The sequence below is a fragment of the Microtus ochrogaster genome, unplaced genomic scaffold, assembly GCF_000317375.1.
Source record: "Microtus ochrogaster isolate Prairie Vole_2 unplaced genomic scaffold, MicOch1.0 UNK77, whole genome shotgun sequence".
Classification (NCBI taxonomy): domain Eukaryota; kingdom Metazoa; phylum Chordata; class Mammalia; order Rodentia; family Cricetidae; genus Microtus; species Microtus ochrogaster.
In genome coordinates this window covers 347,365-372,497 of record NW_004949175.1, presented here as the reverse complement: position 1 = coordinate 372,497, position 25,133 = coordinate 347,365, and the positions used below count along the sequence as shown (strand labels likewise).

General features: G+C 40.4%; 1 protein-coding gene across 14 annotated transcripts in view; it reads right to left on the bottom strand.

Moving 5' to 3' along the window:
• The window catches only part of Dnm1l (dynamin 1 like), a 45,748-nt gene extending 33,846 nt beyond the window's left edge, over positions 1–11,902 (bottom strand). For 7 of the 14 annotated variants that reach the window (XM_005370366.2, XM_026777625.1, XM_005370363.2 and 4 more), the window contains exon 1: positions 11,671–11,863. In XM_005370366.2, coding sequence (XP_005370423.1) covers positions 11,671–11,772 — 102 coding nt within the window. In that variant the 5' untranslated portion in view covers positions 11,773–11,863. Of the gene's footprint in view, positions 1–11,670 lie in introns of all 14 variants that reach the window. The other 7 variants (XM_026777622.1, XM_026777623.1, XM_026777626.1 and 4 more) reach the window with 2 other exon arrangements.
• Positions 11,903–25,133: the final 13,231 nt, after the last annotated feature.

The following is a 25,133-nucleotide window of genomic DNA, read 5'->3' as shown; positions in this document are numbered from 1 at the left end:
CACCATGTGGTTGCCGGGAATTGAACTCAGGACCTTTGGAAGAGCAGGCAATGCTCTTAACCACTGAGCCATCTCTCCAGCCCCCAACCTGCCGTTTTCTTTTGCTGTTCAATCTTTATGTGGTTTGGGTGTTAGAGTGATACAAGCTTTGGAGGAGGAATTTGGGAGTTCTCCTCTGTTTCTATTGTTTTGAATAGTTTAAGAAATAAAACTATTGGCTGTATTGTTTTTGAAAGTCTGGTAGAATTCTGCTACAAATCCATCTGGCCCTAGTCCTGGCCTTAAAAAAAAGCTGGGAATTTTTTTTTATTACTATGTTAATCTCTTCACTTGTTATGGGCTGTTGACTTCTTAATGTCAGTGAACTCAATGAATCTAGAAAATCAACCCTTTCATTTAGATTTTATAGAGTGCAGGTTTTTTAAATATTTCCATAATACTCTGAATTTCTTTAGTGTCTGTTAGTGGTTAGTTGAGCTAAGGGTTGGTGAATTTTGTTCCTATTCACAAAGAACTAGCTTAGTTTGAATCTTTGTATTTTTTTTGCTTCAATTTCATTGACTTCAGCTCTGATTTTACTATTTCTTGCTTTTGAATGGGTTTAATTTGTTCTTGTTTTTATAATTTTTGTGTTGTATCATTAAGCCATTTATTTGCACTCCTGTTGTGGAATATTAAGATATGTAACATTTGTTTATGCTGTGAAATATTTACTTAATGATGGAAAGATGCATTGCATTCTTTTATGTTGCATTTATTTAACTCTGTGAAGCTGTGTTACTTTGCCTGTCTAAAACACCTGATTGGTTTAATAAAGAGCTAAATGGCCGATAGCCAGGCAGGAGAAGGGATAGGTGGGGGCTGGCAGGCAGAGAGAAGAAAAGGAGAAGAAATCTGGGAAGGAAAGATCGAAGGAAAGATCGAAGAGCGTGAGAAGAGGAGGACTCCAGAGATGAGCCACCTAGTTACACAGCGAGTCATGGACTAAGAAGTAAAGAAAGGTAAAAAGAAATAGAGAAAGATAAAAGCCCAGAGGCAAAAGATAGACGGGATAATTTAAGTTAAAAAAAAAAAAGCTGGCTAGAAATAAGGCAAACTAATGCTGGGCATTCATAAAAAAAAAGCCTCCTTGTATGTATTTATTTGGGAAATACACACTTTCCAAATAGGGCTACTTTCTGTTTGCCACAAGGTTGTTCTCGTTTCATTTTTATTTAGTTCTAGGAAGGTTTTTTTTTTTTTAATTTCTTTCTTGATTTCATCTTTGATTTAATTATCATTTAGAAAGTAGTACTTTAATCTCTATGAATCTGCTATTTACTAGAGTTTTTTTCCTGTAAATTTTAAGTTTTATTGCATTGTGTTCAGATAGGACACAAGGAGTGCTTTCAAACTTCTAAATTTTTATTTATTTGTTTTAGACTAAAGTAGACCAGCATGTGGTCTTCCATGTGCTTTCATGTGCTGCTGAGTAGAATATGTATTCTTTGGTGTTTGAATAGAATATTATGTTGATATCTTTAAAGTCCATTTGATGTATAATGTCAATTCTCACATTTCTACCTATTTCATACCCAGATGACTTGTCTACTGGAGAAACTGAGGTACTGAAGTCCTTTACTGTAAGTGGATTGATGCTACTCGTCCAGCAGCACACTATTTATTTATTTAATTTATTTATTATTTTAGTTTCTCAAGGCAGGATTTCTCTGTATAGTCGTGGCTGTCCTGGAACTCACTTATGCAGACCAGGCTGACCTTGAACTCATGGAGATCCACCTGCCTCTGCCTCCCCGAGAGCTGAGATTAAAGGCGTGTGCCTCGATTACTGGGGCCAGTAGTACATTTTTAATAAAATTGGGCATTTCTGAGTTTGATGCATATATCTTTAAGATAGTAGTTTCTTCTTGGATAACTGTTCCCTTGGTTAGAACGGGATGTCTCTCTTTATCTCTTCTGATTAATTTTAGTTTGAAGTCCCTTTTTGCTTTATTTTAGCTTATAGTTAAGGTACAGAATGAAGGGACGTTCAGACAGGAATTCAAGGCAGGAACTGAAGCAGAATCCATGCAGAAACACTGCTTACTGTCTTGCCTCTTGTGGCTTCTCAGCCCACTTATATAACCCAGGATCACCTGCCCAGGGATGGCACCATCGCCAATGAGTTGGGTCCTCCTACATCAATCATTAAGAAAATGTCCTACAGACTTTCCCAGATAATACGGGAAGTCCTTCTATCTATGTGTTGCTTTTATTGGCGAATGAATAAATGTGTTTTGGCCAGTGGCTTAGCAGAATAGGACAAGGCCGAAATTTCAAGCAGAAGAGGAGGAGAGAGTAAGAGGAGTCAGAGAGATGCCATGGAGCCGCCAGAGGGGAAAGACACGAACTGCCGGTTGGAACCTTGCCAGTAGGCCACAATCCTCGTGGTAAAATATGAAATAATGGAAATGAGGCTGGGCGGTGGTGGCGCACGCCTTTAATCCCAGCACTTGGGAGGCAGAGGCAGGTGGATCTCTGTGAGTTCGAGACCAGCCTGGTCTACAAGAGCTAGTTCCAGGACAGGCTCCAAAACCACAGAGAAACCCTGTCTCAAAAAACCAAAAAAAAAACCAAAAAAAAAAAAAAAAGAAATAATGGAAATGGATTAATTCTAGATGTAAGAGCTAGCTAGCAATACGGTTACGTGGTTGGCCAAGCAGTGACTTAAATAATATAGTTTTATGTGTGATTATTTCGGGAGTCTGGGCAACCGGGAAATGAACAAGCGGCCTCTTATTACACCCAGTGGCCAATTTTAGGTAAGTATATTCTCAATCCCTCTTTCCCTAGGTTTGTGTTGACAAAAAAACAAAACAAAAACCCAACACATGATTATTTAAATTGATGCAATCAGTATGGGTGTATATAGACTCCAGTAACTTATTAGCTCCTTAGACCTACTTCACTTAAGCTGCTACATTTAAGAGCATACAGATTTTAAGCGCTGTTAGGCTGTGCAAATAAGACTGAGTCAAATTACTTTCAGTTTGCTATGAACTTTGCTACTTCAATACATGGTCATTGAACTTTGCTACTTCAATACACGGTCATTAACAGTTTGCTTAAATTTGCATGCCTTCTGGCTCAAGGGCTTTCTCAGTTTTTCAAATGCAATGTTTTATGCTTACTAGTTTATAATAAGACTCTTTATTCATACCAATGTTTCACTTTTTGGGTGTGACTATGTTCCAAGTTTTTGATTTGAAATTTAGAATGCCACAAAACAGTTCCATGGATATTCTTCATATACTTGAACACAAGTTCAGCATTTATTACATTTGGGCTTTTGCACTGTACACACATTTCCTCTAGCTGTCCCATGTGAGTTAATCACAGGCATCAGGGCATCGAAGGGGACCCAGCAAGCACCATGGCAGACAGGGAAACAATTGGTGAGAACGAAAACTTTGTTTAGCCTGACTTAGTTGGTTTGGATCAAATTAGAAAGTCTAATGCCAGATGGTTTTACTGTCAGCATATTTAAATACAGTACAAGTTGGAAAACAGTTTCCAGGCAACAGTCATTTTAATTCCAGGTGCACAATAAAATATGAGGCATGATTACTTAGAAACTCCTATGCAATGTACATGTGGTCATGAAGACAGGTTCTATAGCTTAAAGGCCTAGGGCCTAGTGTGGTTCTGACTGACACAGCCAAAAAGAAATAGAGGAATTTCTAGATTGATCCAAATCACCAAAGTTAAACAAAGAGATCATCCACCTAAACAGACCCATAAGAAATGAGACAAAATGGCAAAACAAGCAACAAAATCCAAACACACAAGCCTAGATGAATCCTACCAGACTTTTAAAGATTTATAGTGAATACTTCTTAAATTATTAAAATAAAGGGGAAAAAAAAGAGAAGTACTTCTAACTCCGTAACGAAGCCAGTATCATCCTAATACCAAAACCTGGGAAAGCCACAACAAAGAAAGAAAACTACACATCAATATCCCTGATAAACATCAATTCAGAAATCTGGAATAAAATACTGGCAAGCCAAATACAAGCATACATTAAAAAAGAAAGAAAGAAAGAAAGATCCAACATGACAAAAATGGCTTTATCCAAGAGATTCAAGGAAAGTTCAACACACCCAAGTCAATAATTTAATAAAATAAATGAACCTAAAGACAAAAATCAATTATCATCTCAATAGATCCAGAAAAGGCTTTGTCAAAATCTAATATGCCCTTATGATCAAAGTCCTAGAAAAGACTGGAGGGAACATAATGAAGGCTATAGATGACAAACCCACAGCCAATATTAACTCTATATGGGAGCAGGGATCAAAGCAATCATACTGAAATCAGTAACCACTATTCCTATTCCAGAAAACACCAGTTTACGCAATATGGCAAGAGAAAAAATTAAAAATTATCCCTATCTGCAGATGATATACCATACATAAGAGACAAAAGTCCCTCCAGAATTTTTTTTAACAAGGTGACAGGATACAGAATCAACTTACAAAAACCAATCATTTGTCTACACACCAACAAATGCCATATGAAAGCACAGACATATCCCCATTCGCAACAGTCTCAAAAGAAAAATATCTAAGAAATAACCAAGTAAAAACGACTTATACAATGAAACCTTTAAGTCTCTAAAGATACTGAAGGCCCTAGAAAATAGAAACCTCCCAAGCTCATGTTATATAATTCACATAGAATTAATATTGCAAAATGACTATTATGCAAAAAAATAGATTCAATGCAATACCAATCAAAATCCCATCTTAGTTTTCACAGAAATAGAAAGAAAATATTATAAAATGTATATGAAACCACACAATATCCCAAATAATCAAAACAACCCTGAGCAAAATTTCTAGAGAGATGATCATTCCAAATTACAAAATATATTATAGAGCCTAAGTAATAAAAACATTATGGTAATGGAACAAAACAGACATGTAGACCAACAAAGAAAACAGATATAAGGACATGTAACTATAGCCATGCCATCTTCTGATATTTGACAAAGATGCAAAAACATAGACTGGAGAAAAAACAGCATCTTCAAGAAATGGTACTAAAAAACCTTGACATTCAAATGTAGAAAACCTTCTTTTCTTGTCTAGATTTGAAAATGTATGTAAAATTAGCTTCTTCAACAACTGGCCACATTAAGAGGTTGTTTTCTGCTGGTGGACTTATAACTACACCTCCAGAAAGTCTGTAGGACAGCTATGATACAAAAGCTCTAAAGGACAATGTTACAGCTGACATGCTCTGACAATAGGGCTTACTGCAACTCTTTCATCTCCACCTCCAAAATGACCAGATGTCATGGTCATTCTGTAGCTCCTTAAGAATTATATGGTAATGGCACTTACTGTGCTTTCAACTCAATCTGAGATAAGCTCTTTCACGGAAAATGTCTGTGCCAGTTTCAGCCCTTTTCACTAATAACTAACATTAGTTCATCCATGACACATTAACCAAGGCTGAGTCCATCACTTTTTAATTGAGACAGGGTCTCACTATGTACTCCTGGCTCGCCCTGAACTCAAGAGATCCTACTGCCGCTGCCTCCCGAGTGCTGGGATCAAAGATGTGTGCCACCATGCCCACTCATTCAACTTTTTAATCCATAAGTTTATATTTTTCATTACATACAATAGACTCCATAAAGAACTCTAGCAATTCAACAATAAAAGGACAACTCCAACAAGCACATTAACATGCTTTGGATTATTAGGCACTAAGGAAAGGCAAAGCCAACCTACAATGACACAGTGTGCACACATTATTAGGATGGTGTAAAGACAGATAAATACTGATGAGTCCTCCTATACTGTTAGTGACAATTTTAATTTAATTTTATTTGTTTGTTTTTCAAGACAGGGTTTCGCTGTAGTTTTAGAGCCTGGCCTGGAACTAACTCTTGTAGACCAGGCTAGCCTCAAACTCACAGAGATCTGCCTGCCTCTGCCTCCTAAGTGCTGGAATTAAAGGTGTGTGCCACCACTGCCCAGCTAGTGACAATTTTTAAATGGTGCAGCCACCGTAGACGTTTTATGGCCTATAGTTTCAATCCTAGCTACTCATGAAGAACTGAGAACTGACTGTACACAGAGCAACACTATTTAGAGCAACAGAAACAATCCAAGTGCCCATCAAGGGATGAATGAATAAACAAAAGGTCATTTATCCATATTCTGAAATATTATTTAACCTTTAGAAGGAATGAAATACTGGTACATACTACAAAAAAAAAACTATACTAAGTGAAAGAAGCCAGACATAAATTATCATACACTGTATTCTACTAACATACAATATTCAGAATAAGTAAATCTAGAGAATAAAGTAGAACAACATAAACAAAATAAAGGAGAACAACATGAAGAGAAATGGGGAGCAACTACTTAAGGACTAGAGTTTTCTTTTACAATACAATGTTTTGGAGACAGGTGGTATATATACATTAAGAATGTGCTAACTTGGGCTGGAGAAACAGCTCAGAGGTTAAGAGCATTGACTGCTCTTCCAAAGATCCTGAGTTCAAGTCCCAGAAACGACAAGTTGGCTCACAACGTCTATGAGATCCCCATGACCTCTTCTAACATTGTATATGTAATAAATAAACAGATCTTTAAAAAAAAAGATGTGCTAACTGCCACTGAACTGTCTTTACAATGATTAATTTGAGCACAGTTAGGTGAAACACCCCAGTAATCCCAAACGCAGGAGTCAAGAGGCAGATGTACAACCATAAAGTTCTAGGTCAGCCTGTACTAAACAGCAAGACCTTGTCTCAGAAACACAAAACAAAACAAAGCAAAACAACTTAAACATAATTGCTATTATTTGAACTAACAAATCTATTCCTAGAATCAAGGGAACTGAAGGCATTGTCCACACAAAGATTGGCAAACAAATATTTACAGCAAAATTATTTATACTAGCAAAAACATAGTAACAACCAGTGTCTTTCAAGGATATTCTATCTACACTAATACTACTACTAAATGTATACTACTAAAAGGCATGCTGTGGATAAATAAGCTACAGCAAATCTATAGAAGAGTATTATTCAACCAAAAGGGAGGGAGAGATCGAGAGAGAAAAAAACATGTTGAATTCTTTTATCTGAAATGCTTGGGTCAAAAGTGAAGCATTTCAGATTTGGGAGTCTTAGAATTGTAGAATATTGCATGTGTATATGAGGTATCTTACGAGATGAGATACAAATCTAGACACAGTTTATGTATGCTTCATGTTTATCAATACATTAATGTACCTGTAGTTTTCTTAAAGAGCTATGTTTATTTATATGTATATTGTATATGTTTATGAGTGATGCCATGTGTGCGGTAGCCGCTGAAGACAGAAAGAAGGTGCTGGGTCCTCTACAGCTGGAGTTATAGGCAGCTGTGAGACACCTGTTGTGTAAAAACAGCACTCTTAACCACTCTTAACTTGTGTCTATACTTTAACCACAATCTATTTGTCACAAGGCAAAGCATGGAATTTTATACTTGTGGCATCATGTCGGCACTAAAATTGTTGGATACTGGAGCACTTGAGACCGTTTTGCAGTAAAGATACTCAACTTACACTAATACATACCACGACAGGCATTCTGGGATAGTGAAACTAAACACAAAAGACTGTATCATAGAACTCTATTTATATGAAATGTCTACACCAGGCAAACCTATAGACAAAAGGTAGATTAATGCTTATCAGGATTTAGGGGGAAGGTAAGAAGAAAGAGTGGATCCTTAATGGGTAAAGGTTTCTTTATGGGACAATAAAGTTTCTAGTTTGCTTTATTCTGCTGTGATAAAAGACAATGACCAACAGCAACTTGAGGAGTAAAGGGCTTATTTCATGAAGATAAGTCAGAGCAGGAACTCAGAGCAGGTTCCTAAAGGCAGGAACTGAAGCAGAAACCATGGAAGGAAACTGCATACTGGTTTGTTCAGCACAGCTCACTCAGCTTGCTTTTTTTATAGAACACAGGACCACCTGCCCAGGAGCAGTATTACCTACAATGGGCTGGGACTTCCCACAGAATTATTTAATCAAAAAAATGCCCCAAAGACTCACTTCTGGTCCAATCTGATAGCAGTATTTTCTCCGTTGTGGCTCACTCTTCCTGAATGACTTCAGCTTATGTCAAGAAACTAGCCAGCACAGCAAAGTTAGGAATAAAAGTAGCACTAACTTCACAACTCTGTCCGTGTCTACTCTAAAGTCACCAAATGTGCACTTCACTATGACTTTATGGTGTGTAAATATTTCAGTTTTCTAAAGGCCAAACTTCTCTTTTTCTTTTCTTTTTTTTGAGACAGGGTTTCTCTGTGTGACAGCCCTGGCTGACCCAGAACTCATTCTGTAGACCAGGCTGGCTTCGAACTCAGAGATCCACCTGCCTCTCCCCAAGTGCTAGAATTAACAGTATATCTCACCAATGCCTGGCTAAATGTTAAACTTTTTAAAGTTAGTTTACAAACTGGTTGAGAAAATCCTTTCAGATGTGTCCCAATCACTGAAGGAGTGCTGAAATGACTGAAATGAAAGGCAGAGGAAATGCACCACAAGCTACACTAAGCCACAGCCTCGGGCTGATGCCATCTGCACTGGAATGTCAGCACGAAACGGTGGAGGTCTGGATTATACACCTACAGGGTTGCTCTTCCTGATTCTCAGCTTTAAAAATAGTGATTAAATGTCCCACATTGAGACACAGAACTTGTTTTAAATCTTACCTTCTTCTCTGCCTGCAAAATACAACATCGTCTAAAAAGTATCAATCTTTTCTCTCCCCATTTGCTTTTCTTTCCATGCAGACTATCTCAGAAATCAGAAAGTATTAGCTAAGTAATAAAGAATAAGTGGCTGGTACCTCTAAACACAATTCCCTCTCCCCAACTCCTTTAACTCCTAACCCAAGGGAGTCAGGAGTTAAAATTATGTGCTCAACATAAGCAGTCAAGACCCGGTGTGCTTATAAGTTGACAAAGGCTGCCAAGAATGCTACCCAGGTCTACCTGTGGTGGCACAGGCCTTCTATCCCAATACTCAGGAGGCAGAGGCAGGCGGATCTCTGAGTGGAAGGCTAGAGTGGTCTACATGGTGAGTTCTAGGCCAGCTGGAGCTATATAGTAAAATCCGTTCTCAAAATAAACAAGAAAAGAAAGAAAAGAAAATGAATGTCACCCAAATCAGTATTATTGAATGGCACTGTGCTCGTAAACTCAGAAAACCCCAAATTATTCTTTTTCCAATACTATGTGTTTTAAAATTCAAAAATTCACTAATAACTTTTCAGTTTAGAATACATGAACCAGATTTTATCAGAATTTCATGTCACCTTGCTCACTTCAGATTTATAAAATCAAAACATCTAGGAATAGGATCCAGGAAATTTGTTTTCAAAATGATTTTTCATACACTTATTTGAGAATCACTCAACAGAAGGGAACCGGCAGGAATTTAATTGAAAAGACAGAGGTTCTTCCTGTCTTTACAAAAACAGAAAATAGAGTCTTGCTATGGATGTGCATGTCTGGAACTCACTCACTGTACTACTCCATTAAATAAGAATATGAACTATGTGCTTTATTGTTCTATATCATTGGAATAAAAATGGGAAAGATGATTTAGTGCTAAAGTTTCTAAACTCTACTTCTTTTGTACCTGAATAAAAAAAGAACAAAAATTTAGATACTAAGGAACTGGACAGAGGGTGAAAAAAAAAACTGTCAAGTCAAAAATTGATCCTTTGAAAATTTCTAATATTAACACAGAGAAGCGGCGTGTAAGTATCACCCCTGGGATGAATCCCCAAGGCTCTGGCCCATCTACTGAAGAAACGCCATCTTGATATTAAATTCTTTAAACTGATTCACCATTTCCCTGATTATTTACTGATTCATAGTGAAAGTGAATTAGAAAATCTCTTTAGAGTCCACGTGAAGTTTCTGCTCTGAAGATACATAACAATTCTCAATTAGCATGAAAAAATTAACTATGTCATGTTTTCTAATTTTATTTACAAAAACTACTTAAAAAAAATAAAAAAAGTTCCACTCTCTCAGGGCTTTAGAGATGCCTCAGCGGTTAAGAGCACTTGTTGCTCTTGCAGAAGACCCAAGTTCAGTTCCCAGCATGCATAGGGCAGCTCACAGCCATTTGCATCGCCAGTTCCAGGGGGATCAGGTGCCTCCTCAGGCTTCCAGAGAGCAAGCATGAGATGACAACACACATGCAGACAAACCATACGCGTAACATTAAAAAAACAAAAACAAAAACAAACTTAGAAATAAACAGAGGGAGGGGAAACCGATGCCGGCATGTAAAATAAGTATCTCATTACAATGAGCAATACCGTATCATTGAAAATCTTTAGAGACCTACTAAATGGTCTCAGTAAGAACAAAAATATTGTTTGTGGTATACTCAAAGACTGAACTGCTATCCTCAAATGGTAAAGCTGGAATACGCAGACATGACTGACAGAATAGAATCTATACTAACCCTGTAAAGAGACCAAGCAAATGGTCCAAAAATTATCTCTACTGCTTTAACCATTTAAAGCCCAAATAAATAATAATAAGCTGCAGGAGTGTTTGAAGTGTATGGATATCCTCTGATCTATTTCCTATCGTAATATTTACGCACTTTCCCTAACAATGCAACCCATGGAATATGGAGAAATCATCGCCTCAGAAGAGAACACTATTAACCAACGGAAGCACTTAAAAATCTGTATTATTAAGAGGTTGGAGAGATGGCCTGAGGTTAAAAGCAAAGGCTGCTCTTCCAGAAGACCCGGGTTCAATTCCCAGAACACACAAGGCAGCTTCGTAACCGTCTGCAACACCAGGCGAAACGTTCACACACATAAAATTAAAAAAATAAAAAAATAAAGAAATCTGGGAGTGGTGGCTTGTTCGTCAAGGGAGCTGCGGCAGCTGGACTGCACGTTTCAGCCAATTCAGGCTACATGGTGAATTCTTAGCCACCTTGAAATACAGAGTAGGACCTGTCCTTACTCCCCCACCCCAAAGTTCTGTTATTACTTTTCAGCCCAAAACAAGCGGTTAAAAAAAGGGGGGGGGGTGGTAAGAGACAGAGAATATCTCACATATCTCCGTTACTCTAGATATTTATTTCTTCATCACTCTTTTCACGTAAAAAACAAAATACTGGCTCATCTACAGTACCCCACGTGAAAAGGCCAGAGAATCTTATGCCAAATTTGGGTCACAGCCACAAAACTATAAACACCAAAGTCATGGAGACAAACTTGGTGCTGCTGCCTAACCTCAGAACTCCAACTCCACACGGGATTGTCTTTAATCTTGCGACGCTGCAACGCTCCGGGGCCGCCGACTAGCTTGCTACCCCTAGGCTCCACGGTGAGCCCTGAGCCGACCGCGTCCTCAGCCGCCGGAAGGAAGCGACCGCCGCTCACACGCCCGCCCGCCCGCGTCCCCCGAGTGCCCTTGGGCCAAGCCGCGCCCGGCCGCAGGCTGCAGGGCCACTCGGCCCGCTGAACGCCCGAGACCCGAGGGGAGCACCGGGCGGCCGGGCGGCCTCCTTCCCGCGGACACCCGCAGGCCCTCGGCCCGGCCAGGCCTCGCCATCGCGGCCTCACCTCACCTGCGTTCCCACCACGACGATCTGCGGCAGCTGGATGATGTCGGCGCCCACCGTGTTGAAGACGTCCTGCAGCTTATTGATGACCGGGATTAGCGCCTCCATGGCTCGGAAAACACGGCACCCCGACCCAGCAGGCCACTGCAATGAATGGGGACGCGGCCCACGGCCCCGCTTGCTTCCTCTTCTCCTCCGCCCTCTCCTCGGGAGCCCGCACCCATTGGGCCGGGCCGCCGCCTCCCAGCCCGCTCCCGGCAGGCCACGCGTCACGCCGGAGGTGGGGCGCAACGTCTGCCGGGAGATGTAGTTCGGGCTAAGTGGAACGCGGAGGCCTATTCTAGAAGCTTTCAGCTTTCGACCTTCTGGAGCAAGGAGAAGGAGGCTGTGACAACGAATTTGTGTCTACTCTAGCCAAAACACTAGGGAACAGCTGGAAGCATAATGGTTGTTAAAGTATTAAGTATGAATATGCCTCCGGGAGTCGGGGCACACATCTGTAACCCCGCCCTGGGATACTTAGGCAAGCGGATCACTAAGTCTGCACTACATAGTGAAATCCTGTTTCTAAAAAAAAGAAAATATGAGAATCTCTTGATTAACCAATGTCATTTCCTTATGAGAACACTTTATGAGGAACAATCAAGGACATTTTAGGAGAGTAAAATCACTTACCTTAGTCCTAGCCTAGTGTAGCCACTAGAGGTCCCCATAGAACGTGTTTCTGGGAGTTGGCAGCCAACACAAGGCTGAGAGGGTTGGTGGGAAAGAGCGAAGATGGGTCTGTACTCAAAGGTACCCCAGGAAATGGAGGTGGGGTGGGAGGAGGGGCTCCTGGAGGTAGGCTGTAATGGGGTGAAGAATAAGTCTGGAGAGGCAGGAATAAAAGGCCTGGGTCCTCACCAAGAGGTAGAATCCCCAGACAGTAGAGGTGGGGTGGGAGGGAAGGGTTCCGCTCCTGCAAGCAGGCTGCTTTGAGCTAAGAGTAGGGCTGGAGAGATCATAATGGAGATTAAGAAGCAAATAAAAAAATATTTTTAAATAGGTATGTAACTTAAAACAAAAAGTGTTAGCCCACTAATCCTTAGTCTAATACTAATACCAATCAATATCCCTAACCCGGACTGTCATCAATATATTAGGCTTCATATCATTGAAATCACCTAACTCTTCCTCTCCCCACAGCAATCAAAGGCTCCTCAGCTAGGGGTGAGACTTCGTGCTGTCTTCCTTCCTCCGTGCTTAAGTCTTTACAGGTCTTGTACAGACTGTCACAATCTCTGTTAGTTCATGTGTTCATCAGATGAGCTGCATCTGGAAAGCACTGTTTTCCTGAAGCCATCCACTACCTCTGGCTCCTTTGATCTCTCTGCCCCTCTTCCACACAGATCTTTGAGCCTCCTTGCAGAGATGGTTGTCATATAGATGTCCCATTTAGAGCTGGACACTCCTATTCTCTTCATGTTGACAAACTGAGTTTGTGTTTCTTGTCATTGTTCTTCTTAAAAAATAATAAAAGGGGGGCGGCGGGTGTTCTTCTTAGACACGGGGCACAGGACAGACACGCACGGCGGAACAAACACAGTCACGACACGGCGGCTCCCACGTGGGTCCACTTTAATGGGGGAGGGAAACACAAAAGGGCGAAGGATGTGGGACACACGAGGAAAAGGCAGGACGAGAGAGGGGCCTCGTGTGGCCCTGCCTTTTAACGGGAGGCCCAAGGCAATCTGGGAAGAATATCCCACACCTGCGCGCAGGTGTGCGCACAGGCAACCATAGTCCAGGGGGAGTCTGGGAGTTGTAGTTTTCCAAAAGAACAACAGTCATCCACTGCAAGAAGGACATTGATGAAGGCTGACCAACCTATGACTATAGCAATGTCATCATTAGGAGAACCACAATAGTAGGTTTTCCTCTAAGGTCCCAAGACAGATCTAGCCACAAGTTATTGGCCTAATTGACAGTATCAGGTATGGATTCTATCTCCTGGAGTGGCCCTTAAATCTAATAAAAGAGTGGTTGGTTGGTTGGTTATTTCCACGATGTTTGTGCCACTTTAGCACCAGAGAGTACTTCTTGCCAAGCAGGTTATTATTATAGCTCATAAGATTCACAGCTGGGTGAGAGTAATGATTACTTTTCTCCTTTAATGGCAAGAATAGCACCTCCCAGCACTATAAACACTGGCCAATAAAGACCAAGCTTCCAAATGTTCTATGTCTCAAATATGTGGTGTTTTTAGTAAAAGGGTCTTATGATCATGTTCTGGAAGATAAGCACTGACAATAGCCTGTAATGTTTGGGGGCCTCTAGGACTCCACTACCCAATAGATCAAAAAGAGTAACCCATTCCTGGTATTGGAATTTTATGTGATAGCACACCGAGTCTAGTATTGTCCACCACTTAAAGGGTAACTACATTTATACCTTTATATATGTATATCTTATTTTAGTTTTGAGGCAGGGTTTCTCTGTTTATAGCCCTGGCTGCCCTGGAACTTGCTCTGTAGATCAGGTTAGCTTTGAACTCACAAAGATCACCTGCCTCTGCCTCCCTAGTGCTGGGATTAAAGGCATGTGTCACTACTGCCCAGCATATCTATCTATCTATCTATCTATCTATCTATCTATCTATCTATCTATCTATCCATCCATCTATATTATACATATATATATATGTATTTGTATATCTCTTAGAAGAATTATACAGTACTAGGTTTCCATATGGCTTTTTCTCAACTAGCCTTTATGTCCCCAAATCCCTCCTCTGTCCTACCCTCCTATCCCCCACTCAATTATATTCCACCGTGTAAATGTTTCATTTTCCATTCATCAATTGATGGACATCTAAGATGTTTCCATTTTTTGTCTATAAAACAACAATGATTGTGGATTAACAGGTGTCTCTGTAGTTAGAGTCATTTGGGTACATGTCCAAGATTGGTACAACTGGATCATACTTGTTTCTAGGTGTTTGAGGAAACCCCACATTAAATGATTCCCATAGTGGCTACACCAGTGCACACTGCCACCAGCAGTCCCCTTTCCCAAATTCTTGTCAGCATCTGAGGCTACTTGTTTTTTTGATTTCTTCCCTTCCTTCTCTCCTTTCTTTCCCTTCCATTTTTCTGCCTGTCTTTTAGTAAATGAGGTCCATTTTTTTTTTGTTTTTTCAAGACAGGGTTTCTCTGTGGTTTTGGAACCTGTTCTGGAACTAGCTCTTGTAGACCAGGCTGGTCTCGAACTCACAGAGATCCGCCTGCCTCTGCCTCCCGAGTGCTGGGATTAAAGGCGTGTGCCACCACCGCCCGGCCTAATGAGGTCCATTTTTAAACATTAGGTCAGAGTCTTTTTAGAAAATACTTTTTTATTTTATGTGTATGTTTTACTTGAATTATGTATGTGCACCATACTCATGAATGATACCTCAGAGGTCAGAAAAGCGTTTTGGGTCCCATAGAATGGGAGTCATATACAGTTGTGAAGCATCATTAGGGTGCTGGGAACCAAACATGGATCTTCTGCAATAGCAACAAGTGTTCTTAAAGCTAAGCAACATCTAGCCCCATTCCTTACCTTGGACATATTGATGGGAGTAAGATGAATAGCAAAAAATTTTACTTCACATTTCCCTGATGGCTAAAATTGTCATTTATGTTTCATTTTTTAGTTACATGCCAGAAACCAGAGGCCTTGAACCAAACCAATGACTCATGGCGATGAACATTTACAAGTAAAACCGACTGGACCAAAGGACATACTTCATGACACACCATGGCTCCCAGTACCACTAGGATGAATGAAGAGGTGGTGGAGAGACAGGAAAGGAGAGAAGATGTTTTTGTTTGTTTGTTTGCTTGTTTTTATTTTCTTTTGGGGGATGCTGCAGGAGGAGGAGAGGATAAGGAGGGACTTGGAAGTGGGTAGAATTAGGGTGCATGATGTGAAATTCCCAAAAAATCAATAAAGAAATTACATTAAATTTAAAAAAATCCTGAAGCACTAAAAGTGTTTAAGGGAATATAGGCAGTACCCTATATGATACTGATATAGGAAAATCTTCCTGAGTAGGGCTCCATTTGTCCAAGAATTAAGGCCAACAACTGACAAGTGGGATTTTGTTCAACTAAAAACCTTCTGCATAGTTAAAGAGACAACCAGGTGACAAGGAAGCCCACAGCATGGAGACAACTTTGCCAGCTATACAACTGACAGATGAATATCCAGAATATAGTAAGAGCTCAAAAAAACAGAGAATAAAAACCCAACTCATTTGAAAAATGGAACTAGGACATGAACAGATAGTTCTCAAAAGAAAAAAATAAATGACTAAGAAATATCTTTTTAAAAAAGGTTCACTGGCTCTAGCAATTATGGAATTATTAATTAAAATAACTTGTCCAGCTAGAATGGCAAGGCTTAACACAACAACTGACAGTAAATCGTGGAGGAGGTGTGGGGAAAGGAGAACCCTTTACTGTGGTGGGATTGTGAACTGGTGCAGCCACTATCAACATCAGAGTGGAGAATTCTCAAAAAGCTAAAAACAAATCTACCATATGATCCAGTGTACAGCTCCTTGGCATATACCCAAAAGACTTGATAGTCTACTTCACAAGTACTTGTTCAGCCATGTTCACTGCTGCTGTATCCAATAACTAGTAAATGGAAACAGCCTAAATGCCTTCAACCAATGGCTGGATAATGAAAATGTCGTACATGCACTATGGAGTACTATTCAGCTGTAAAAAGAATGAAATAATTAATTTTTAGATAAATTGATGAAACTAGAAAAGATCATTTGAGTGAGGTATCTCAGACCCAGAAAGACAAAAGCTGAATATGCTTTTACATCAGAGGCTCCTAGCTCCAAATCTTCATATGTTACTGGATTTCTTGCAGTAACTGCAGAAGCCAGGAAAGAAAAAAAAAGGCACATTAATAAGGCCAAGTGGACAGCACAGCAATAGAAGGGGAAATGGCAGGGTAAAAGTGATCTGATTGGGCAAATGGGGAGTGAACAGGATAGAAATATATACAGAAAAAGGGAGGAGAAGGGTAAAGCAACAATAAGGATGTCTGAAAAAGTCATAAGCAATCATGTCATTAACTATCTAAAATTCAAACCTATAATACATGTAAGTCTGTATATAAATATACATGTATAGTTTTAATAAAATTTTATCATCTAGCTGGGTGATGGTGGCACACGCCTTTATTTCTAGCACTCAGGAGGCAGAGTCAGGCAGATCTTTGTGAGTTCGAGACAGCCTGGTCTACAAGAGCTATTTCCAGGACAGGCTCCAAAGCTATAGAGACCCTGTCTCGAAAAATTTTTAAAAAAATAAAAAAAATTATCATCTAGGCTAATGATGCTCCCTCCAAGAGTCAAAGACCACATTACAAAAACCTCAATATTGTACATAAGAAGCTGTATTTTGAATTGTTGGTGGGTTGTCCAAGAGACTCCCAAACATACAGACCATTGCTGCTGTCTTTGGTTATACCCAGAGTTATACGGCAACATTTCTCAATCTGTTGGTTGCAACCCCCCAAGGAATTGCCTATCAGATATACTGCATATTAGATATTTACATTATGATGAATAACAGTAGCAAAACTACACTTATGTTTGTTTTTTTTTTTTTTTGAGACAGGGTTTCTCTGTGGTTTTGGAGCCTGTCTTGGAACTAGCTCTTGTAGACCAGGCTGGTCTCGAACTCACAGAGATCTGCCTGCCTCTGCCTCCCGAGTGCTGGGATTAAAGGCGTGCGCCACCACCGCCCAGCCAAAACTACACTTATGAAGTAGCAGTGAAATTATTTTGTTGTTGAGGACCATCACGACATGTATTAAAGGGTCACAGCATATGGAAGATTGAGAACCACTGGTGTGAGGTAAGTCCCTATTACTGAAGTACCATGAACTTCAGATGCAAGACCCAACTGCCTTTAACTTGGAACTGATCTGAATGATTCAAGGTACCAGAAGGCATCATTAAGCTTACAAAGGAGGGAAACAACCAATAAGTTCTACTCAGCTATTATGTCTATGAACCACAACAATGACCAGCATGACACAATAAACCTAAGCATGCACTAGTGGCACACATACCTTGGTGGTTACCAATAGCTCTCTAATTGGACTTAAGACTCACAACAAGACAGAAACCATGTCATGTGCTAGAAACCTAACCAACCACTCAGGGCTACTGAAGTCATGGATCTGGATGGAGAACCTACAACCACTGCTTTAATAAACCAACATAATTCTTAACTCTACTTTAAATATCTGTCCTTATAGCCACAGATAAGTGTAGTCCTCACCTCTCATCAAGGAAACTTCTTTTTGTAATAGAAATTATTAGGGAAAACCACACCCAATAAAAACGCAGAGCTGTGGAGTCCAATTAATATATGTTTAATATATAAAACAACTCCTGCACCTAAGACTCAGGGAACAATGCAGACTAGAGAGAGCAGAAAGAGAGGAGTGTGCTGTGAGACAAGGCTCCTAGCAATGCCACAAGCTACACTCATGAAGTAGTAACATGAGCAGAATAAGGACAACAATATTTAGCCAAAGTTGAAGGAGGAAAGATGGGAAGGCCTCAATCCTACAGAAAGCACTATAGGCAAGTAAAGAACTCTGAGAGTGGAAGAAATGTCTTCTCCAGGGAAGAGCACATCAATCAGTCATCCAATACCAAATGGTAGTCCTGAAAACATAAGCCCAATTATTATATAGACTTAGCAGACTGTAGTTAGGAATATGCATATATATGATATGTGTGTATGTATTGTTTATGTTTGTGTGTATGTATATCTCAGAAGTCATAGGGAGCAAATAAACAATAGAGATCTGATAAGATGCTACAAAATGAACAAAGTGACAGGAATTACTACACAACGTATGATAATGTTATAATTATCACAATAATTATAGTGATAACTGAATATAAAAAAGACTAATACAATAAATAAGAAAGTAATGTCCATCTTTTGGCTACCCCTAGAAACATACTCAAACACCAGTAATAGAAACTTCCTTAGGGTAAAAGCCTGGAGAAAGATATTCTAAACAAATAGATCTAAGAAACAAGAAGGTGTAGCTATTCTAATATCAGGAAGATAAATCTGAAAGAAAATCTAATTAAAAGAGATAAGGAGGGACACTTCATACTTATTATAGAAAAAATGTCTAGCAACAAGATATTTTTATTGTAAACACATATATACCAAACATGGGCACTCAGCTTCATAAAAGAAACACTATTAGACCTAAAACTACAGATTGACCCTACACAGTCATAGTGGGTGTATTATTCTGCATTCTCTAAATGAACAGAACTGAAAAATGAAAGCATATGTATATGAGGTTTATTAGACTGACTTAAAGGATGTAGTCTGCATCATCCAACAATAACTGTCTCACATGGGAGAAACCAAAAACACAATGGTTTCCCAACTCATGACTCTGAATCGCTCTGCAGTCCCAATCTGGCATTTAGAGAACACCTCAGAGATTTCACCAGAAAATTCCTACAACTGACAAACATTCAGTAAAGTAGAAGGGTACAAAATTAACACACAAAAATTAGTAGCCTTCCTATATTCCAAAGACAAACAGGGAAAGAAGTCAGGGGAAAAAACTAGCAAATTTCCTCCCACAAGGCCACACCCACTTCAACAAGGCCACACCTCCTAATCCTTCCAAATAGTGCCACTCCCTAAGCATTTAAATAAATGAACCTGAGTCTCTAGGCCCTAGCTTCTGGGTCAAAACCCTGACCCCTTCCCTACCTACCTCAGTTTCACTAGCCAGCCAGCAGACAAGCCTCCTGCAGGTAGGCTGCTCCACCCCCATCAATTGGACCCTGTAACCTACAAGTCCCACTCCACCCCCAAACCCATCCATCCCATGCTACCTCAGAGGATCTCTGATACACAAACTGTAACTGCACAGAGCACAGCAAGAGGTGAGTGAGAAGCTCCCCAGCAGGACAGTCCAATCTCTAGGCCCTGGGGCAAAACTCTGAGCCCCTCCCCAAGCTGCCTCAGTTACACTAGTTGGCCAGCTGGCAAGCCTCCTGCAAGTAGGCTGCTCCAACCCCCCACCCCCATCAATTGGACCCTGTAACCTGCAAGTCCCACTCCACCCCCAAAGCCACCCATCCCTGGAGACCTCAGTGGTTCCCTGAGACACAGACAGCAACTGCAATGATTGGTCCAAGGAAGGATCCCAGAGACAAAGAAATTGACTGCAAGGATTGCACCAAGAGGCAAAGACACTGCCTGCACCAATTGGAGAAAGGGATGGGTAGGCACCAATACGAGAATACATTCAACAATCTAAAAAGCAGCACGGCAACATCAGAACCCAGTGGTAATACAATAGGAATACCTAACCCAGAAGATGCAGAAAAAAACAGCCTAAATATGACTTGATGAAGATGATAGAGACCATTAAAGAGGAAACGAAAGTTTCCTTAAAGAAATGGAGGAAAAGACAAACAAAAAAATGGAAGAAATTAATAAATCCCTTAAAGAAAGCCAAGAAAACAAGAAATAAAACAATCAAACAAGTGAAGGAAATAGTTCAAGACTTGAAAACTGAAATAGAGGCAATAAAAAACACAAACTAAGAGAATTCTGGAAATGGAATATCTGGATAAACGAACAGGAACTACAGATGCAAACATAACCAACAGAATACAAGAGATAGAAGAGGGAATCTCAGGCATTGAAGATATGATAGAGAAATAGACTCATCAGTCAAAGAAAATGTTATATCCAACAAATTCGTAACACAAAACATCCAGGAAATCTGGGACACCATGAAAAGACCAAACCTAAGAATAATAAGGAGAGAAGAAGGAGAATAATTCCAGTTCAAAGACACAGAAAACATATTCAACAAAATCACAGACAAAAACTTTCCCAACCTAAAGAAGGATATACCTATGAAGGTACAAGAAGCTTATAGAACACCAAATATACCGGATAAAAAAGTCCCCTAGTTATATAATAAAACAATAAATATACATAATAAAGATAAATATTAAGAGCTGTCAGGAAAAAGGTCAAGTAACATACAAAGGTAGACCTATCAGAATTATACCCAACTTCTCAATGGAAGTCCTGAAAGCAAGAAGGTCCTGGACAGATTACTGCAGACACTGAGAGACCATGGATGCAAGCCCAGACTACTATACACAGCAAAGCTTTCAATTACCAATATCTTGAGAAAACAAGATATTCCATGACAAAGCCAGATTTAAACAATACCTATTCACAAACTCAGACTCACAGAACATACTAGAAGGAAAACTCCAACTCCAGAAAGTTAGCTGCACCCACAAAAACACAGGCAACATCGCACCTCACACCAGCAAACCCCAAAGAAGGGAAACACATAAACATCACTACAGAAAAACAATAGGAATGAACAATCACTGGTCATTAATATCTCTTAATATCAATAGACTCAACTCATCTATAAAAAGATAAAGGCTAACAGAATGGATATGAAAACAGTATCCATCTTTCTGTTACATACAAGAAACACACCTCAATCTCAAAGACAGACATTATCTCAGAGTAAAGGTTGGGAAAAGATTTTCCAATCAAATGGATCTAAGAAACAAGTGGGTGTAGCTCTCTTAATATCTAACAAAATAGACTTCATACTAAAATCAATCAAAAGAGATGGAGAAGGACACTTCATACTCATCATAGGAAAAATCCATCAAGATGCAGTCTCAATCCTGAACATCTTTGTGCCAAATACAAGAGCACCCACATATGTAAAAGAAATATTACTGAAGCTTAAATTGCACATCAAAGCCCACACACTAATAGGAGTCAGAGAAGTCAAGGACCCCACAAGAAAACCCACAGAAGCAACAACTTACCTGGGCTCACAGAAGCTCAGAGACTGAACTAATAACCAGGAAGCCTGCATGGGTCTGACCTACATATATGTTACAGTATGTAGCTTGGTCTTCTTGTGGGAATCCTGACAGTGGTAGCTGGGGCTGTCTCTGACTCTTGCTGGGACACTTTCCCTTATCCAGCTTTAATACAGAGGGAGGTGCATAGTCTTACTGCAACTTGATATGCCATGTTTGGTTGATATTCATGGGGTACTTGCCCTTTTCTGAATAGAAATGAAGAAGTATATGGGGTGTGGGCAGGGCAGAGGGCAGTTAGTTGGGAGGCAGGAAATGGAAGGAGAAGAGGGAGGGGAAACTGTGGTCAAGATATAAAAAAATCCCTCCTATAGAAAATTCGATCAGAAAGACACTAATTACCTCATAACAATCATGCCACTGTAACATCAGTGGGCACGCCTTGCCTGGCAGGTCAGTTTTGTAGCGTGCAGGGTTGAGAACTGGGTAACATCATTAATGATTTCTCTGCCTTGAAGCCCAAGTGCTGTGTTTCAGCCAACAGGGTCTTACAATGTAGTTGTAATCAAGGGTAACGGCAGTAGCCTGTGTTGTTGTGCAGACTTCTGGAGGCTCTCTGACCAATAATTTCTAGGAAAGTATCTGATGCCTTCCTTGCACTGTGGCTTTCACATGGTAGCTTGTATCTCCTGGGAGTAGTGTTGTCTAAATGCACAGGGTGCCTCTGTTCAAACTCCCTGTTGTTTAAAGTTGTATTTTGAAATTAGTTTGCTAACTTGTGGATTTCTGTAAGATTTCTCTTATATCCTTAGTTTTGATTTTCATTTCCCAGATGACTAAGGATGTTGAGTATTACTTTAATCACTTCTTAATCACTTGAGTTTCCTCTTTTGGCAATTCTCTGATTTGACCTGTACCTAAGTTTTAACTGCATTGCTTTCTTGGTGTCCAACTTTTTAGTTTCTTACATATTTTAGGTATTAGCTCTCTATCAGATGTATAGTTGGTAAAAATCTTTTCCCAGTATATAGCCTGTTGTTTTGTCCAAATGATGTCCTTTGCCATATGGAAGCTTTTTTAGTTTTAGGAGTTCCCATTTATTAACTGTTGCTCTGAGTGCATGTGTTATTAGTGTTCTGTTCAGAAAGTCTTTTTCTGTCTTATGAGTTCAAGGCTATTCCTCACTTTCTCTTTGGTCAGGTTTAGTGTATCTGGTTTTATGCTGATATTTTTGATCCATTTGGAGTTGAGTATGTATGTATGTATGTATGTATGTATGTATTTATTTATGATTTCTGTCTCTTCCCCACCACCGCCTCCCATATCCCTCCCACTCCCCCAAACAACTCCCCCTCTCTCATCAGCCCGAAGAGCACAGACCGGGTTCCCTGCCCTGTGGGGAGTCCAAGGACCTCCCACCTCCTTGCAGGTCTAGTAAGGTGAACATCCAAACAGCCTAGGCTCCCACAAAGCCAGTACGTGCAGTAGGATCAAAAACCCATTGCCATTGTTCTTGAATTCTCAGCAGTCCTCATTGTTTGCTATGTTCAGCGAGTCCGGTTTTATCCCAGGTTTTTTCAGACCCAGGCCAGCTGGCCTTGTGTGTGCAGGGTGACAAGCATGGATCTATTTCGATTCTTCTATGTATAGCCATCCAGTTTGACCAGCACCATTTGTTGAAGATAAACTTTTTTTTCCAGCGTCAATTTCTGGCTTCTTTATCAAACATCAGGCATAGGTGTGTGCGGCTTATGTCTGAAGCTTCAATTTTATTTCGCAGATCTATATATCTATTTTTTCTTTTTTTCAATTATTTTATTTTATTTATTTTTTTATTGAAAATTTCCACCTCCTCCCATCCTCCTACTTCCCTCCTCTCTCCCCCTCCCTCTCCAGTCCAAGGAGCAGTCAGGGTTCCCTACCCTATGGGAAGTCCAAGGTCCTCCCTGCTCCCCCCAGGTCCAGGAAGGTGAGCATCCAAACAGACTAGGCTCCCACAAAGCACATCCATGCAGTAGAATCAAAACCCAGCGCCATTGTCCTTGGCTTCTCAGTCAGCCCCCACCGTCAGCCACATTCAGAGAGTCTGGTTTGATCACATGCTCCATCAGTTCCAGTCTAACTGGCCTTGGTGATCTCCCATTAGATCAGTCCCAGCATCTCAATGGGTGGACGCACCCCTTGCGGTCCTGACTTCCTTGCTCATGTTCTCCCTCCTTCTGCTCCTCATTTGGATCTTGGGGGCTCAGTCCACTGCTCCAATGTGGGTCTCTGTCTCTATCTCCATCCATCGCCAGATGAAGGTTCTATGGTGATATGCAAGATATTTATCAGTGTGGCTATAGGATAGGGCCAGTTCAGGTACCCTCTCCTCTGCTGCCCAAGGAACAAGCTGGGGACATCTCTGTGGACACCTGGGAACCCCTCCAGAGTCAAGTCTCATGCCAACCCTAAAATGGCTCCCTTAATTAAGATATCTACTTCCCTGCTCCCACAACCACCCCTCTCCATCCCAACCATCCCATTCTCCCAAGCTCTCCCCATCCTCCCCTCTCCCTTCTCTCTCCCCATCTCCCCTTATTCCCACCCCCACCCCACCCCCGTGCTCCTAACCCCTGTCCGGCAGTCTTGTCCACTTCCAATATCCAGGAGGATGACTATATGCTTTTCTTTAGGTTCACCTTCTTATTTAGCTTCTCTAGGATCACGAATTATAGGTTCAATGTCCTTTATTTATGGCTAGAATCCACTTATGAGTGAGTATATACCATATTCATCTTTTTGGATCTGGATTATCTCACTCAGGATAGTGTTTTCTATTTCCATCCATTTGCATGCAAAATTCAAGATGTCATTTTTTTTTTTTTTTACTGCTGAGTAGAGCTCTAAAGTGTATATGTGCCACACCTTCTTTATCCAGTCTTCTATTGAGGGGCACCTAGGTTGTTTCCAGGTTCAGGATATTACAAATAATGTTGCTATGAACATAGTTGAACAAATGCTTTTGTAGTATGATTGGGCATCTCTTGGGTATCTTCTCAAGAGTGGAATTGCTAGGTCCTGAGGTAGGTTGACTCCCAGTTTCCTGAGAAACTGCTATACTGATTTCCAAAGTGGTTGCACAAGTTTGCATCCCCACCAACAATGGATGAGTGTTCCCCTCACTCCACATCCTCTCCAGCATAGCCTATCATTGGTGTTTTTGATTTTAGCCATTCTGACAGGTGTAAGATGATATCTCAGAGTTGTTTTGATTTGCATTTCCCTGATCGCTAAGGAGTTTGAGCATGACCTTAAGTGTCTTTTGGCCATTTAAACTTCTTCTGTTGAGAATTCTCTGTTCAGTTCAGTACCCCATTTTTTAATTGGGTTAATTAGAGTTTTAATGTCTAGTTTCTTGAGTTCTTTATATATTTTGGAGATCAGACCTTTGTCTGATGTGGGGTTGGGGAAGAACTTCTCCCACTCAGTAGGATGCCTTTTTGTCTTAATGACAGTGTCCTTTGCTTTACAGAAGCTTCTCAGTTTCAGGAGGTCCCATTTATTCATTGTTGCT